The sequence below is a fragment of the Sebastes fasciatus genome, chromosome 22, assembly GCF_043250625.1.
Source record: "Sebastes fasciatus isolate fSebFas1 chromosome 22, fSebFas1.pri, whole genome shotgun sequence".
In the NCBI taxonomy this organism is placed as follows: domain Eukaryota; kingdom Metazoa; phylum Chordata; class Actinopteri; order Perciformes; family Sebastidae; genus Sebastes; species Sebastes fasciatus.
The window spans coordinates 25,605,305-25,623,474 of record NC_133816.1 but is presented as its reverse complement, the minus strand read 5'-3'; the positions used below and the strand labels follow the sequence as shown (position 1 = coordinate 25,623,474).

The 18,170-nt window shown below is 39.6% G+C and overlaps 1 protein-coding gene across 3 annotated transcripts; it reads left to right on the top strand.

The window, feature by feature from the left end:
* The first annotated feature begins 2,854 nt into the window (after positions 1-2,854).
* Positions 2,855-18,156, top strand: LOC141760650 (uncharacterized). Of its 3 annotated transcripts, none has more exons than XM_074623665.1 (5): positions 2,855-3,098; positions 5,786-6,486; positions 7,456-7,617; positions 8,004-8,208; positions 8,363-18,156. In XM_074623665.1, the coding sequence occupies exons 2-5, from the start codon at positions 6,342-6,344 to the stop codon at positions 11,076-11,078; spliced, it is 3,228 nt and encodes a 1,075-aa protein (XP_074479766.1). In that variant the 5' UTR covers positions 2,855-3,098; positions 5,786-6,341; the 3' UTR covers positions 11,079-18,156. The 3 variants fall into 3 exon arrangements, with proteins under 3 accessions (XP_074479766.1, XP_074479764.1, XP_074479765.1); XM_074623663.1 differs by having other exon boundaries at positions 5,781-6,486; XM_074623664.1 differs by lacking the exon at positions 2,855-3,098 and adding an exon at positions 5,500-5,603 and having other exon boundaries at positions 5,781-6,486.
* The last annotated feature ends 14 nt before the right edge of the window (positions 18,157-18,170 follow it).

The following is an 18,170-nucleotide window of genomic DNA, read 5'->3' as shown; positions in this document are numbered from 1 at the left end:
TGTTACAGTAAAAGTACTAATACTACACTATGAAAGTACTAATACTACACTATGAAAGTACTAATACTACACTATAAAAGTACTAATACCACACTATAAAAGTACTAATACCACACTATAAAAGTACTAATACCACACTATAACAATACTAATACCACACTAACAATACTAATACCACACTATAACAATACTAATACCACACTATAACAATACTAATACCACACTATAAAAGTACTAATACCATACTATAAAAGTACTAATACCATACTATAACAATACTAATACCACACTATAACAATACTAATACCACACTATAACAATACTAATACCATACTATAAAAGTACTAATACCACACTATAACAATACTAATACCACACTATAACAATACTAATACCACACTAGAAAAATACTCTGTTACAGTAAAAGTACTAATACTACACTATGAAATTACTAATACCACACTAGAAAAGTACTAATACCACACTATAAAAGTACTAATACCACACTATAAAAGTACTAATACCACACTATAAAAGTACTAATACCATACTATAAAAGTACTAATACCACACTATAAAAGTACTAATACCACACTATAAAAGTACTAATACCACACTATAAAAGTACTAATACCACACTATGAAAGTACTAATACCACACTATAAAAGTACTAATACCATACTATAAAAGTACTAATACCATACTATAAAAGTACTAATACCACACTATGAAAGTACTAATACCACACTAGAAAAGTACTAATACCATACTATAAAAGTACTAATACCATACTATAAAAGTACTAATACCACACTATGAAAGTACTAATACCATACTATAAAAGTACTAATACCACACTATGAAAGTACTAATACCACACTAGAAAAGTACTAATACCACACTATAAAAGTACTAATACCACACTATAAAAGTACTAATACCACACTATAAAAGTACTAATACCACACTAGAAAAGTACTAATACCACACTATAAAAGTACTAATACCACACTATAAAAGTACTAATACCATACTATAAAAGTACTAATACCACACTAGAAAAGTACTAATACCACACTATAAAAGTACTAATACCACACTATAAAAGTACTAATACCATACTATGAAAGTACTAATACCACACTATAAAAGTACTAATACCATACTATAAAAGTACTAATACCACACTATAAAAGTACTAATACCACACTATAACAATACTAATACCACACTATAACAATACTAATACCACACTATAAAAGTACTAATACCACACTATAACAATACTAATACCACACTAGAAAAGTACTATTACCACACTAGAAAAGTACTAATACCACACTATAAAAGTACTAATACCACACTATAAAAGTACTAATACCACACTATAAAAATACTAATACCACACTATAAAAATACTAATACCACACTATAAAAATACTAATACCACACTATAACAATACTAATACCACACTATAAAAATACTAATACCACACTATAAAAGTACTAATACAAGTACTAATACCACACTATAAAAGTACTAATACCACACTATAAAAGTACTAATACCACACTATAAAAGTACTAATACCACACTATAAAAATACTAATACCATACTAGAAAAATACTATTACCACACTAGAAAAGTACTAATACCACACTATAACAATACTAATACCATACTATAAAAGTACTAATACCTCACTATAAAAATACTAATACCACACTATAACAATACTAATACCACACTATAAAAATACTCTGTTACAGTAAAAGTACTAATACCACACTATAACAATACTAATACCACACTATAACAATACTAATACCACACTATAAAAATATTCTGTTACAGTAAAAATACTAATACTACACTATAAAAGTACTAATACCACATTATAAAAATACTAATACCACACTATAACAATACTAATACCACACTATAAAAGTACTCTGTTACAGTAAAAGTCCTAATACCACACTATAAAAATACTCTGTTACGGCAAAAGTACTAATACCAAACTGTAAAAAAACTAATACCACACTATAAAAAAACTAATACCACACTGTAGAAAATACTCTGTTACAGTAAAAGTACTAATACCACACTGTAAAAATACTCTGTTATCGTAAAAGTACTAATACCACACTGTAAAAATACTCTGTAACAGTAAAAGTACTAATACCACACTGTAGAAATACTCTGTTACAGTAAAATTACTAATACCACACTGTAGAAATACTGTTAAAGTAAAAGTACTAATACCACACTGTAAAAATACTCTGTTATCGTAAAAGTACTAATACCACACTGTGAAAGTACTCTGTTACAGTAAAAGTACTAATACTACACTCTAAAAAAATACTCTGTTGTAGTAAAAGTACTAATACTACACTGTAAAAAAATACTCTGTTACAGTAAAAGTACTCTGTTACAGTAACAGTACTCTGTTACAGTAACAGTTGTGCATTGAAGGACTTCAGTAAAAATATGTTAGTATAATCAGCAAAGTGTAGTGAAAGTATGAACTACTGTTAATAATACTGTGACTGTTGTACTAGTGTATATATATATAGTATATGTATAGTATATATATATATATATATATATATAAATATATATATATAGTCTATCAGTAGAGTATTAATACTCGTTTTAACTATTAACTAATGATTATTTTTTTTATTATGGATTAATCTGCTGATCATTTCCTCCATTAATCCATATCTATATTTTAGCATATATAGTTAAATATACGTTAAAAACAGATGTTGGATGAGAACATCTGTCCATATAACCATGAACATGAATACTGGGGCTTTTATTTTGAAAATCACCAGACGCGACAAGGCGGAAGTGTGTCGTGTTGCGTTGCGCGGGCTTCACGTGCCGCTGGCGCTGATGGCGGCGGGGCTCGCGGAGGGACTCACCGAGGAGGGAGCGCGAGGAGGCGGGAACCAGAGAGCGCGAGGAGGCCCCGGAGGATCCGAGCACCGACACACCGACTCACAGCCTGAGACCAGGCCGAGGAGAGAGGCTCAGAGGCCCGCAGAGCGACGCGGAGCAGCCCGGTGAGGACAGGACGGAGCGGAACGGTTAGTGTTGTTTATCAGCTACCGGAGGATTCTACCGGAGGATTCTACCGTCTCTCTGCTGCTGCTGGCTCTAAATATACACATATAAATATAAATATATAAATATACACATATACATAGAGTCTTCAGCTAGTATAAGAGGTTCCGTGATGTGTGAATGCTGCTGTAGTAATGTGTGTTATTGTCTTATTGACACAGTGATATATGTATGTATATTATGGCCTTTCTGCATATTGTTATTAATAGCGGGTTTTATGGGGGGGGGGGGATCCAGACTCACCAATAGGAATTAAGGTGCCCATAAATTACCTTCCTACTTTATTTTAATTTTTCCTACAGAAATGGAATGAATTTAATTTAATATGATTTAATTTAATTTGATTTGATTTAATTTAATTTAATTTAATTTAATTTAATTTAATTTAATTCAATATTTTACGTTTTATTTTAATTCGTATTGTTTATTTTGTTTTGTTTTATATTTTTATTTTATTTTATTTATATTTTATTTTTATTTATTTATTTATGTATTTTATTTTACTTTTATTTCATTTTATTTGTATTGTTTATTGTGCGTTGTTTTATTGTTTATTATATTTTTATTTATTTAATTTAATTTTGATTTATTTATGTATTTTATTTACCTTTTATTTTAATTGTATTGTTTATTTTGTTTTGTTTTATTGTTTATTATATTTTATTTTATTTTATTTTTTAACGTTTTATTTTTATTTATTCATTTATTTTACTTTTATTTCATCTTATTTTTATTGTTGATTTTGTTTTGTTTTTTGTTTATTATATTTTGATTTTATTTATATTATTTTACTTTTATGTCATTTGTATTGTTTTATTTTATTCTATGTTTTATTGTTTATTATATTTTGATTTTATTTATTTATTATTTTATTTTTATTGTTTTATTTTATTTCATTTAACTTTTATTTTATTTCATTTGCACTGTTTATTTTGTTTTGTTTTATTATTTGTATTTTATTTGTATTGTTTTATTTTATTTATTTTGTTTTATTTTTTACTCTGTTTTACTTTATTTTTATTGTTTATTTTGTTTTGTTTTATTGTTTATATTTTTTATTTTATTTTATTTGTATTGTGTTATTTTATTTTATATTTTATTTTTTACTCTTATTTAATTTTATTTGTATTGTTTATTTTATTTTGTTTTTATATCATTTTATTTATTTTTATTTTATTTCATTTTTTTTATTTCATTTTTTTATTTTAATTTCATTTAATTTCATTTAATTTTTATTATATTTTATTATTTAATTACATTTTTCGTGTACTCTGTAAGGCAGATGATATTTAAAAATTCTGATTTAATATCATGTAGTGCACCCATGTGTTGCATGTCTGGTGCCCCTTGAAGAGGCCCGTGACCTTTGTTTTGGTAGAGTTTAGTCTCTTAAATACATTTTAAAAACACTTTGGGAAGAGTTTTTAAAAAATGCTTAATTTTATAATTAATTTAGTTTTGATATTAATTCAGACAGTTTTAGAAGTTGCAGAATATATTTGATGTAGATTAGTTTCCCGTTTTGAATTAGCGCTGGTGTTGCACCATATTTTTTCCCCACTGTGCTACGATCTACGAGGGCTAAACTACAGCAAACATGGAAGGAAGAGTTTTTAAAAAATGCTTAATTTTATAATTAATTTAGTTTGATATTAATACAGTAATTTATATAATAGAAAAATATCTAAAGTAAAAAAAAATAAAAATATTATCTAACTGTTGAGTAGCTGGAAAAGAACGTTTGATATGATAAATTAATACTATTGTTGGGTGGAAATACAACAGCAAAATCACAAGTTACTATATGAGTATTTTAAAGTGATATTATAAGTGATGTACCAGAATGTGGTACGTTAAGTAGTGCAGTATTTTCAGCTCATTATAAGTTACTAAACTGCACAGAGATATAATATTATAGTACTATTATACAGGGTTAAAATGGTGAACTAGTGTTCCACCAGTAGGCCTGTTTTTTATATGATATACCTAAGTTATTAAATTATCATTATTAGGGCTGTCAAACTAGAAAACCTAAAGAATCCATTGGTACAATAAAAAAGGGCATTTTCAGAGGGGTCCCTTGACCTCTGACCTCAAGGTATGTGAATGTTATCATGTTGTGATTGGAGCATATTGTTTTATGCTAAATGCAGTACCTGTGAGGGTTTCTGGACAATATCTGTCTTAGTTTTTTTTGTCGTTAATTGATTTCCAATAATAAATATATACATACATTTACATAAAGCAGCATATTTGTCCACTCCCATGTTGATAAGAGCATTAAATACTTGACAAATCTGCCTTTAAGGTTCATTTTGAACGGATAAAAAAATGTGTAATTAACTGGATTGACAGCCCTAGCCCTAAGATATTATTTTTTTCTTTATTGGACATATGATAGTAAAGAAAGACAGGAAACGAGCGGAGATGTGACCCTCTTTAAGGTCAGGGTCCTGGGAAAACATGAGGTCGGTGGTGGTCCTCAGAAGTGTAGAAATACCAACGTGTGTGTGTGGAGAGAGGGTGCATTGTGTCGGCTGGTGGTTTGAGCCGATGCGGTGATGAATATCAAACAGGCCTGTAGTAGTTGTGTGACGTTTATCAATAAACTATTGTCTTTCCTCTCTCTCTCTCTCTCTCTCCAGTTCAGGACCTCCTATTGGACGACATCCTGCCTCGCTCCACCGGCCCGAACACTACTACAGCTGCAGTACTCGTAGTATTTAGTTGCAGTCGTCAGCACTATTACCTGAGTTTGCTTTGCAGAGGTGCAGTGGTTTTAACCAGAGAGGTGACCTCTGAACAGCAGCTTTGAATCGTGTATCGAAGCATTCTTGTGCGCTAACGAAGCTAATTTTGCCAATGTGGTGATCTCAGTAGTTCATCATCAGAAAAATGACATTGAAGCTGCGGGAATAGCAGCTGCTTCACTGTGAAATCCTCTCAGCATTAAATAAACAAGTATTCCACTTGAAAATGTAGATTAGCTTCATTTTTTTTAAGCTACTTGCAGTTAGCAGCTAACTAGCTAACACAGCGGTTCCAAACCAAAACACTCTTCAGAGATAATATTCCATTAGAAAAATAAAATGTAGTTGGACTCCGACCCCGGTTTACGTGTTTGTGCGAGCTAACAAGCTCGTTAGGTGCGAGCAGTGAGCGGGCAGCGGTGGCGCGGCGCTAGGTCCGGGCAGAGCGGGGGTGCGATGGAGTACCACTCCGGTGGTAGCCTGCCCCTGCTGGGGAGACCGCGGTACTGCCCCGGGGCCAACGCTAATGGAGGATACCTGTGTGAGACGGGTCACTGCTGCGGAGAGACCGGCTGCTGCACATACTACTACGAACTCTGGTGTAAGTTTGGTGTACTGTCCTGTGGGCTGGTAGTAATACTGTGGTACTGTGGTTATCTATCTAAAGCAACACTATACAGCATAATTTATATACCTTTTATTCTGCTGCTCGTCATTATTATTATTATGTTCTTTGTTTAGAGGCTCTACAAAGATGCAACAGTCAGTCCTGTGAGTCACGTGAGTCGTTAGTCACGTGAGTCTTTAGTATCTTCAGTACCGTGAGTCACTAGTCACGTGAATTGTTAGTATCGTTAGTCCTGTGAGTCACGTGAGTCGTTAGCCACATGAGTCGTTAGTATCGTCACTACCGTGAGTCGTTAGTGACGTGATTCGTTAGTATCGTCACTACCGTGAGTCTTTAGTCACGTGAATCATTAGTATCGTTAGTTCTGTGACTCACGTGAGTTGCTAGTCACGTGAATCGTTAGTATCGTCAGTCCCTTGAGTCACTAGTCATGTGAGTCGTTAGTCACGCGGATCGTTAGCGTCGTTAGTTCTGTGAGTCACGTGAGTCTTTAGTCACCTGAGTTGTTAGTATAGTCATTAACGTAAGTCATTACTCGCGTGAGTCGTTAGTCATGTGAGTCGTTAGTATCGTCAGTATCGTAAGTTACTATTCAGGTGAGTCACTAGTCACGTCGGTAGAGTCGTCGGTATCATCATCAGTACCGTGAGTCTATAGTCACGTGAGTTGTTAGTATCATCAGTCCTGTGAGTCCCGTGAATCGTTAGTATTTGACGAGTTGGGAGTGAGAACAAGTTGACCAATCAGAGATGTCGCTGTTACACTTTAGGATTGTGGGTAGTGTAGTACCTCCATGACATCGCAAATAAAACTTCTTATATTTTATCTTACGGACTTCTACGGCACTGGATGGGATTCTCACTTCCGGAACCTCACTGTTGAGCTCTGTAATGCCAGTTGAAGTCGTGTTTTTGACCCATACGGCTGTAATGTTGTGTTCAGGGTTCTGGCTGCTGTGGACCGTCCTCATCCTGTTCAGCTGCTGCTGTGCGTACCGACACCGTCGAGCCAAACTGAGAGTTCAGCAGCAGCAGAGGCAGCGAGAGATCAGCCTGCTGGCCTACCATGGAGCCAACTCCTACCCGTCCTCCATGCTGGACCTCAGTAAGACACAACAAATTCAACTGTTTGTTTTCTGTCTCTTTGTGATGAGCCGCCTTTTTAATCTGTCGCCGTGACGACTCTGAGGGAATTTACAGCTCGGACAAAGAGTATAGAAGCCGGCCCACAACTTTACTGTTCTGGTTCACTCTGACTGCTCTAGAGAGTAGCTGGTGAACGTAGCATTTACTCCTCAGGAGTTGGTGGAGACCAAAAACAGAGCTAAAAGAGAGAGAACATTGGACTTACGTTCATCAGGAGACTCCTAATGAATCATCATGTTGCTCTGAACCTGCTGGATGTGGAAATAAGAAAATGTTAGCCAATGTTATTGCAGGTTTAAAACAATCATCAGTTTCAAACTACTTGCTCACCTCTTCTGTTTTTAGGTTTCCTGGCATCTCTGAAGCTGCCGTCCTACGAGGAGGTGGCGGCTCAACCCTCCACCCCGCCCCCACCCTACAGCTCCGTGTTCACCACCCCACGTTACCCACAGCCCCCCCGCACCGCCGACCCCCACCTGCTCACACAGCACGACCCGCTACTGCACCGGCCGCTCAGCGACGGTCCGTCCTCACTCAGCTCCGACAACAGGTAACAATAAACAACAGGTAACTAGTAACACCACAGGGAAAGAAGCAGTAGTACTAAGAGCCATGGTCGGGGCCATAGATTTGAACTTACTGATATTTCAGAGCCATGGTCGGGGCCATAGATTCTAACTTTTTAAGTGTTATCTTTCCTGTAGCTCCAGTTGTTCCTGCGACTCCTGCTGCCCCTCCTCTCCATGTAGCTCCTCCCTATCGGCACCTGTCACGTACGAGACTGACACAAGCCACGCCACCACGCCCAGCGAGGCCGCGCCCCTCCCTCTAGATGTCACCATGGAGATCATCACTGCCGCGGCAACCAGTTTGGAGGTAAATGAGACACGATTTGGTTCTGAGAGGATGGTTGCCACGGTGGCCATTGACATCATTGATGAAGACGCTGCCGGAGCACAGGAACCCGTTGCCACGGACTCATTGGTTCCCAACCAGACTGTTACGGTGGCGGTTGTTACCGGGGCATCCTCCCCTCTGCCTCTGCCCTCTCCCGGTTCAGAGGTGGCTCTTCCTGTTGTAACTACGTCTCCCATAAAGCAACGGCTTGACCTAGCAGCGTGTAGCCCAATAGTTAGCACCGGTAGCCCAATTACACCCCCTAGTCCAAGTGTTGTTGACCCAACACTCCCCTCCATCCAAGTAATAAGCATTGAGGGTCCAGCAGAGGACCCCAAAACTACCCCTGCCCCAAATATCACCTCAATGTCAGGCACTTCTACGCCAACAGCTAGCACTTCTGACAGCCCTACAGCCAACCGAACCCTCCAAACCCTCGATCTAACAAGAACTTTTGATAATGCCAACGTTCCTAGTAGCCCAACCTCAGTACCATCCCCAGATCTTGGAAGAGCTTTGGCCATGATAATAGGCTCTGCTAGTCTCCCGATCCCGGACCCAAATCCTAGCCATGTGCCAATCCTGGCACTGTCAAGCCTTACCCAAGCTCCAGCCCCAGTACCTTCAAACCTTACCCAAGGTCCAACTCCAGTATCTTCAAACCTTACCCAAGCTCCAGCCCCAGTACCTTCAAACCTTACCCAAGCTCCTACCCTGGTACCTTCAAACCTTACCCAAGCTCCTACCCTGGTACCTTCAAACGTTACCCAAGCTCCAGCCCCAGTACCTTCAAACCTTACCCAAGCTCCTACCCTGGTACATTCAAAAGTTACCCAAGCTCCAGCCCCAGTACCTTCAAACCTAACCCAAGCACCAGCCCCAGTACCTTCAAACCTTACCCAAGCTCCCACCCTAGTACCTTCAAACCTTACCCAAGCTCCTGCCCTGGTACCTTTAAACGTTACCCAAGCTCCAGCCCCAGTACCTTCAAACCTTACCCAAGCACCAGCCCTGTTGCCTTCAAACCTTACCCAAGCACCAACCCCGGTACCATCAAACCTTACCCAAGCTCCAGCCCCAGTACCTTCAAACCTTACCCAAGCACCAGCCCCGTTACCTTCAAACCTTACCCGAACTCCAACCACGGTACCTTCAAACCTTACCCAAGCTCCAGCCCCAGTACCTTCAAACCTTACCCGAGCTCCTGGCCCGACAGCTTCAAACCTTACCCAAGCTCCACCCCCGATACCTTCAAACCTTACCCAAACTCCTACCCCGGTACCTTCAAACTTGACCCAAGTTCCAGAACCAATACCCTCAAACCTTAGCCCCTTTCCAGACCCAATACTTAAAAATCATACAAAAGCTCCAGACCCAGTACCTTCAAGCCTTACCCTTGTGCCAATCTTACAACCTAAAATCACCATAGCCCCAGACTGTGAAACTAATCCGATTGTAAATCCTGCACATTCAAACCTTACCCTTGCTACAGATGTACCTTCATTAGCCCATTGCCAGATTCCAGAACTGTCACCCGGGACAGGTCCAGTCCTGGTTCCTCCCAGCCCAACGTCAGGCTTGCCCCAACACCCAGGGTCTGTTGCTGTTCTTGTATCTTGCCTATATCCAGCTGCAGTACCAGCCGATTCAGGTCCTTCTCTGGTCCTGTCTCAAAAGCAAGACCTTATCGGCCCATTACCATCAAATGTCCAGGCTGGTTTTAGTTCTGCTTCTGGATCATGCTCTAGTGTTGGTTCTAGATCAGGCTCACTGTCCACTCCGGTCCCAGTGCTCACTTTCATAACATCCCCCTCTTCCTCCTGCCCAGCCATAACTATAGAGTCCGAATCTTCTATCGCTTCCCAGTCTCCCCCGGCTGCCCTCTCCCCATCCTCACCCTCATCCCTTCCTTCTTCTCCTCCTTCCCTCCCCACCCCTCCAGCCCTGTCTTCTACTTCCCTCCCAGCCCCAGCTCTACTGCTTGACCCCCTCACTGCTCTGCACCAGTCCAACAAAGGTGGAACTTCCTCCGGCCACGCTTCCTCCCTCTCCCCCTCGCCTCGGGCCACTCAGTCCCCTCCGAAACAGACTCTCTTCTCCCCCTGCGTGGACGTCTTTGAACCAGGACCTCCCAGCTGGGAGGACGGAGAGGAGGACCAGGAGGAGGAGGACCATGATGATGATGAAGATGAGGACATGGGAGCCGACGAGAGCCAGTATAGACATCGGCGACTTACCGGCGACTCTGGCATCGAGGTATGCAGGTGTCGGGTGGAGGAGGAGGAGGAGGAGGATGAGGAAGAGGAGGAGGGGGAAAGGAAGGAGGATGGCAGGAGAGGAGGAGGAGGAGGTGAGAGGGATAAAAAAGGAGGTGGAAACACTGATCTCCATGACAGCGTGGACTGCCCTGCCAGAGGTCAGATAGCCACAGGGGAAGGACTCACACTGTGTAATTCCACCTCCGCCACCACGCCGACGTCCGACGACGGCGGCAAAGTCGTCATCGTCATGGAGACCGTGTGATTGATGGAAGTGGGCGGATCAAACCATTCGTCATCCATGACAAGGGATGAAGTCAACTATGGTGATGGTGATGGTGATGGCGATGGCGATGGCGATGGCGATGGCGTCCACCCTTAAAACAGTTTTTTTTAGATTGTTCTGCAACCGGGGAAGTTTTTGAACGCAGATGATTGTGGATCAGTTAAGTCACATAATAAATTCATCATCTGTTTGTCAGACCAGCTTTAGGTGTCGGATGTTAGGAAATGAGTCAACAAGAAAGCTTATTACAACGTGGTTTCTGATCCCCAGTTTTGATCCCAACAGAAGTTCACACAAAACAATATTTAGCAATCCACCATTACGTAACTTTGGGGAGTTGTTCTCAGTCAGAGTGAACTGTCTTAACAAGGTAGATTTCCTTGTGGATGTTAAGGCGACACAGTCTTATCTTTAGTTTTAGTCTCCAAAATACTGTGACTTCACACTCCAACAACAGTTTTAAAGGTGCTATTTAAGTTGCATTATGGGAGGTTGACCCAAACTAGAAAGTAATACTTTGGCCTACTACTCAGCTCCAATTTTTGACCGTTATTGTTTAAATCTGTGTCTTGGAGTACTCCTTAAAACCTGCATTGTTTACATCCGTATTTGCTAGCTAGTAGGCTGATTGTACTGCGCCTTTCGCGAGCATATTGCTGCTTTTCTTGGCCCATTATTGCCAACGGTTGACCAGTGGAATCGAGGGACGTTATATATATATTGTTCCATAGTGTTACTAGTGGTCAAAAACCTGAAGGGTACTGAAAACCTGGACTACTGGTAATTATAAGCTATGCTAACTAGCCAGCAGGCTTATTTAGCCATGGAATGGAGTTTAACGCTAACATGCAAATGCTAGCTTCCACTGACTACTGAGTCTTTGTTGAATACTTGATTCTGATTGGTCAATCACAGCGTTCTACGGTCTGTTATTTCTCTATAGCAGACCGTCGCTATGGGCGCAGCTCTGGTGTCGGACTCTGGCAGACCATTTTTGTGTCAAATTATTGATTTTTTAAGTACGTAGCCGTGTAATAAGCGGTATGATGTACAGCTAACAGGTCATTGTTGTGATATAAACAACAATGACCGGCTCACTCTACATTATCCCTTACGTATTCCAATCAGAATTTAACAACTGTACAGCGGTGGTTAGCTCAACAGATGCTATGGCTACCTAGCTATCCGATATATAATTATTAAGCTATAAGTCTCGCTGTGTGGGAGTGACTGGGATCAGGCTTGACTTAAACATTGCTTTCCTAACTTTGTAAAACAAAATATAACAAATAAATTTGAGTCAGTATCAGCCCGATATCCAATCTGGTATCGGTATCGGTGCATCCTTAAATTAAACGCTAAACCCTCACACAACCAATTCTGCAATTATAAATCCGTCTTGGGTGGTCCAATGATGTCGACGCTCGCAAGTCGAACCGGTGTTCACCAGAGGGTGCGTTTGCTTCTCGACAGAAATGACGTCTGTCTGTCACCAACGAGAACTTTAAATAGTTGGAACATTTAGCAGAAGACACCCTCGCTCGTCTCGGGGCGATGACGGAGGTTTTTGGAAACGTGCCGGGGACAAACTGGCTGTTTTGGGAAAAACGAAGAGCGACTGAAGTAGGAGGATGATGATGATTCACTCTGACTGACAGAGGGGAAGACTGATTCATTCATTAGAGGTTGACGTTTAGATGAAGAAGTCTGTCAGGAGAGCGGAATTAGGTGGGTAGTTTCTGAAAAGGGAAAAAGACAGTTTTGATGTGTTTCGTGGCAACTTGATCCTGTATGGAAGGTCTCAGGGTTGATGGAGCAGTTGTGCGTCAGCCTTTCGGCGGAGAGAAAAAAGCTTCTGCATAAACAGGAATAAACAATGGGCACTTTTTAGACGGAAACAAAGCACCAAACAACAGAGACGGGAATACGTCATCATTCCCGTCTTTGTTTCTTTCCCTGAATTTGAGGTCAGATACAAGACGTCTACGTTCAATGCATCTCTCTTCATTCATAGAATTCTACTGATAAATTGATCAATCGATGGCTTAAGAATTGGAGAACAAGTCATTTCGGGTTTACGTTGTTGTAACATATTGATTTGTCGATATTGATATTTTGTGACAGAAAGACATAAAGGTTAGAGTATATTTTGTCAATGATGGAGAGTTACTAACATTTGTGTGTAGTACATGCCGGTGTATTTCCAATCACCTTAGAATCTGTAATTAGTGAAGAGCAATATTTTTCATCAGCAAGAGTCTGTGTGTAAATACCCCCCCGCCAAAACACCCCCCCCCCAAAAAAAACTTCTTCAAAAAGCGTTGATAGCAAAGTAATGTCATTGTTGGGTAAAAACCTCCAGTTAAGGTGAAATATAACAATTCCTACGCACCTTTGGCTGCGATGAAAGTCTTTCTATAACACTCAAAAAATGCATAATTTTCTGTGTCAACACCTTGGAGATGTGAGATTTTCACCCAACAGCAGCAGCTGTGTAATGATTGTAAGAGCTGGTGCATTTTTTTTTTTATTCCAAGTAAATTTCCAACACATTTTCACGTTGGTATGGCATCACACATTTGTAGTACTTTTTAATCGTGTCAGCGTAGAAACGTCAAAATGAATCATTTTGTTCTACTTCTCACTTTATATTAATAACCATCGTTTATAAATTGATAGTTAATTAAACTTAAGTTATTTTACTGTGAACAAACAATTAAATGATGATTAACAATGTTTACGAACTATTAGTAATGCTATAATTTATGTTATTACTTTGTGTAATGTGGAATAATTAGTTTATAAATTCTCCAGTGTATCGTAGCTGATAAGAGACTTTAACAATTACGTTCTACATTCTTATATTCAAAGTATTTATAATACAAAGTATTTAAATACTTTGTATTATAAATACATTTAACAGGGTTATTGTAATTATCAGTTGCAGTTTTATAATAGCATCCAAATTTTACAAACCAATTATTAACCATTAACAAATTGTTAAAAAATATCTGTCTATGTAATGTTTATAGATGTTTTACGAACAATTTGTTAAAGGTTTACAAATAATATCTTAATCATTAAATATCTATTTACATATATAGTATATAAAATGTAATAATTTGTGCATTAATAAACTGTAAATAACAAATAAAAGCATTGCTAATAATTAGTAAACAGTATTAATTATCATTTTGTTGTTTGTTTACAGTAAAATAACTTAACTAAGTATAATTAATTATTAATTTACTATTTATAAATGGTTATGAAGTGTTGTAGCAGGATGTTCTTTCGTATCACTGGGACTAAATATTTAACAATTTCTTTGTCACGTTTTCTTCAACCTGCTCCCACAAAGTGCACTTGTTTTTGTTTATCTATTTTTTTTTTTTTTTACAGCTTTTAATGTAAGCTGTGTTAGCAAAGTTTCACAAATGTGTGTTGGTTCAAAAACCAGACGTCAGGGCGTGTTGGAAAAAAGACACCAGGAAGTAAAGTCTGACCTGTAGCCAATGAGAGAGGAGAAAGAGTGTGCAGTGACATCAGATTGTGGCGGAACCAGAACTGTTCAAATGTCGCCTTCGGGGTCGTTCACATGCTGCGTTTTGTTTTGCGCCCTAAAACTCATTGTTGTCAGTGTAGATGCACAGAAGTGCGTGCAAGCGTTCCCAAGCACCTATTTTTCAGGGCATGACGGTTACGCCCCGAAATAAAGTAGTTCAACTTTTGGAGCGCAGAAACGTGCACTGCATGTCATGTAGGGATGCACCGATCGGACTTTTCCAGTCCCGATACCGACAGCGATCGATGGGCTTTGGGTATCAGCCGATACCAAGTACCGATCCGATACCAGTGATACTCCATCCAGCTACTTGGGTCGGCATCGGTGCGTCCCTAATGTCATGTGACGAGGAACAACCAATCACAGCCGGCAGATATCTTTTTTTCTTTCTTCCGTAAATATCAAGTCTCCGTTAAACAGGAGGAGTTAATCATTTTAGTGCAGGACTGAGAGCTTTACGATCTGTCCAACGGACTGTTTTACTTGCTTGAACCTTTCTGTCTGAGAACGTCACAACACCCGTGAAGCTGATTGGTGCTGGAAATCCATTTATCTTTGTTTTGTCTGAGTTTTATTCAGCACGCAGGTTTTGGTTGCTTAATAACAGCAGGTGCGACAAGAGCGTAACCTCCCACGAAAGCGGCACGGCGGACGCGTTTTTGGACGTGAACGGCCCCTTAGAAAATAAAGACAGGAGCTAGAGGAAATGTAATCTTGGAGGAAAGTGTTCCTGATGATTGTGATGTAAAGACCTCGAGTCTGACTGATCCTTAAACCCTGTGTCCATGCTGCATTACAACGCCGACTTCACCACCCATTTGTTGCAAAAGGACGACGGGTGTTAACTTTGCCGACGGAGCTACCCGTACAGATGATGGACAAAGCTACGTTGGACCTCCATTACCACTAACGCCATGGAAAGGACGTGACTTAACAGAGCGCAACAGTTTCTATCGAACTCTGATTGACAGCTGGATGTTTTCCAGACGTCTTCGGTGGTCGGTTTGGAAACCAACGTGCGCACAAGATTGGATTCATACGCGGATGGATTAAAAACGATCTTGTTTTTTAAACCTTTTGTGGCTAAATTCACAGGTTTTGACTTCGGAGAGCTCGAGCAGATCCTCCGATGGCGTCTGCGATTCGTCTCAGACGGAGGTCGACCTGATTGAATCCAGGCGGCCAAATTAGCGCCTGTGGACTGAGAGTTCGTGGAGGTTTGAAGGACCTCCTCGAGAAGGGTGATACCGAGCCGTTGATGTTGTGGTTGATGGTGTTTTTTGTTTACCTGAACTAATAAGGTTATATATCTCCATGGTTACAGAGTGCCATTTCTACTTGACAACTGTTACTACTTAGCATTAGATAGAGCCGTTCTCGCTCTGCGTGGGTGTGGACTTTCGACTAGAGTGACTGAGGAAATGTTGTCTAAAATCTGTCTGTTTGTAGCTCAGGTTCCCAAAAGGCTCTGCAGCTCTGAGATCAGCCTCGTGAAGCAAAACTGGTTTTGGTTTTGACATCTGCCAATTCATTTAGGATTTTATTTCCAAATGTCCTCACGAATATTTCCCCTTTTTTTCGTGACGCTCAGCACGACTTTCAATAACGTATTTTTCGTCCTTTTTCCTACGAATGTCCAGCAACACGTGACACACGTTTCATTTCTGCTCTTTTCAAATTAAAACTACTTAACTAGACTTAGGAAAACATCGTCTTGGTTAGGATTAGGCAACAAAACAACTTAGTTAGGTTTGAGAAAAGATCGCGGTTTGGGTTAAAACAACACCGGAAGTGCCATAACTCAAGTACGGAAGTTACGTGACAAAAACTACTGAGTTAGCTTTAGGAAAAGATTGCATTTTTTGTTTAAATAACAACAGAAGTGGCGTAACTTAAGTACGAAAGTTACGTGACAAAAACTACGACTACATTTAGTGTCGTCTTAGGTGTGCACGAGGCTGATGTCAGGGCTGGCCTAATGTTTGGAAACCCCGTCTTGATCTCTTTTTGTTGAGAAATCCGTTGAGTCAAACCAGAGAAGGTTGTTCATCGAATGTTGACGATAACATTCAAAAATGTTCCTCTCTGATAGAAGAGTTTCTATCACACTGACTGGATTCACATTGACGGGTCGGATTACGTTAGATAACGTTAGCTGTTATCAGTCGGTAATAGCTAGTTAACGTTAGCTGTTATCAGCCGGTAATAGCTAGTTAACGTTAGCTGTTATCAGCCGGTAAGAGCTAGTTAACGTTAGCTGTTATCAGCCGCCAATGGCTAGTTAACGTTAGCTGTTATCAGTCGGTAATAGCTAGTTAACGTTAGCTGTTATCAACCGGTAAGAGTTAGTTAACGTTAGCTGTTATCAGCCGCTAATGGCTAGTTAACGTTAGCTGTTATCAGCCTGTAATAGCTAGTTAACGTTAGCTGTTATCAGTCGGTAATAGCTAGTTAACGTTAGCTGTTATCAGCCGGTAAGAGCTAGTTAACGTTAGCTGTTATCAGCCGGTAAGAGTTAGTTAACGTTAGCTGTTATCAGCCGGTAAGAGCTAGTTAACGTTAGCTGTTATCAGCCGGTAAGAGCTAGTTAACGTTGGCTGTTATCAGCCGGTAAGTTAGTTAACGTTAGCTGTTATCAGCCGGTAAGAGTTAGTTAACGTTAGCTGTTATCAGCCGGTAAGAGTTAGTTAACGTTAGCTGTTATCAGCCGGTAAGAGCTAGTTAACGTTAGCTGTTATCAGCCGGTAAGAGTTAGTTAACGTTAGCTGTTATCAGCCGGTACGAGTTAGTTAACGTTAGCTGTTATCAGCCGGTAAGAGTTAGTTAACGTTAGCTGTTATCAGCCGGTAAGAGTTAGTTAACGTTAGCTGTTATCAGCCGGTAAGAGTTAGTTAACGTTAGCTGTTATCAGCCGGTAAGAGTTAGTTAACGTTAGCTGTTATCAGCCGGTAAGAGTTAGTTAACGTTAGCTGTTATCAGCCGGTAAGAGTTAGTTAACGTTAGCTGTTATCAGCTGATAAGAGTTAGTTAACGTTAGCTGTTATCAGCCGGTAATGGCAAAAAAGAACTTTACGTTACGAACCCGCGGCTGCTTGAGGTAACTATGGGTAACCAATCCTGATTGAAATGTGAACCCAGTCACAGTTTTACTCATTAAATGTTTACTCTTTGATCGCTACACGAGGAGATTGTTTGACAGAATAATTTAATTTACTAAACCGTCCGTGTGTTCCTCCTCCTTTCCGTCTAAACAACGGTTTTCTCTCGTCATCTCATCTCTGCTGTCCTTCCTGTTTGCATGAGGTTTCTGTCGGAGGAGTCGAAGGAAGCAGAGAAGAGATTAAATCCCTTAATATTATGATGATAACAATGCTAATTATTAGTAATACTAAATGAATAGTGAGCGTGTATGTGTGGATGTGTGTGTGTGTGACCTAACTAAACCAGCCTGTTCTATAGTGTGTGAAGATATACTGAATAAAACTGTCAAATCTGCCTCCTGTGTGTCT

Excerpts from the sequence above, each read along its gene's own strand:
- LOC141760650 (XM_074623665.1), top strand. The coding sequence starts at position 6,342 with ATGGAGTACCACTCCGGTGGTAGCCTGCCCCTGCTGGGGAGACCGCGG. Across the intron at positions 6,487-7,455 it reads ATACTACTACGAACTCTGGT|GGTTCTGGCTGCTGTGGACC; the intron begins GTAAGTTTGGTG and ends TGTTGTGTTCAG. Across the intron at positions 8,209-8,362 it reads TCACTCAGCTCCGACAACAG|CTCCAGTTGTTCCTGCGACT; the intron begins GTAACAATAAAC and ends TCTTTCCTGTAG.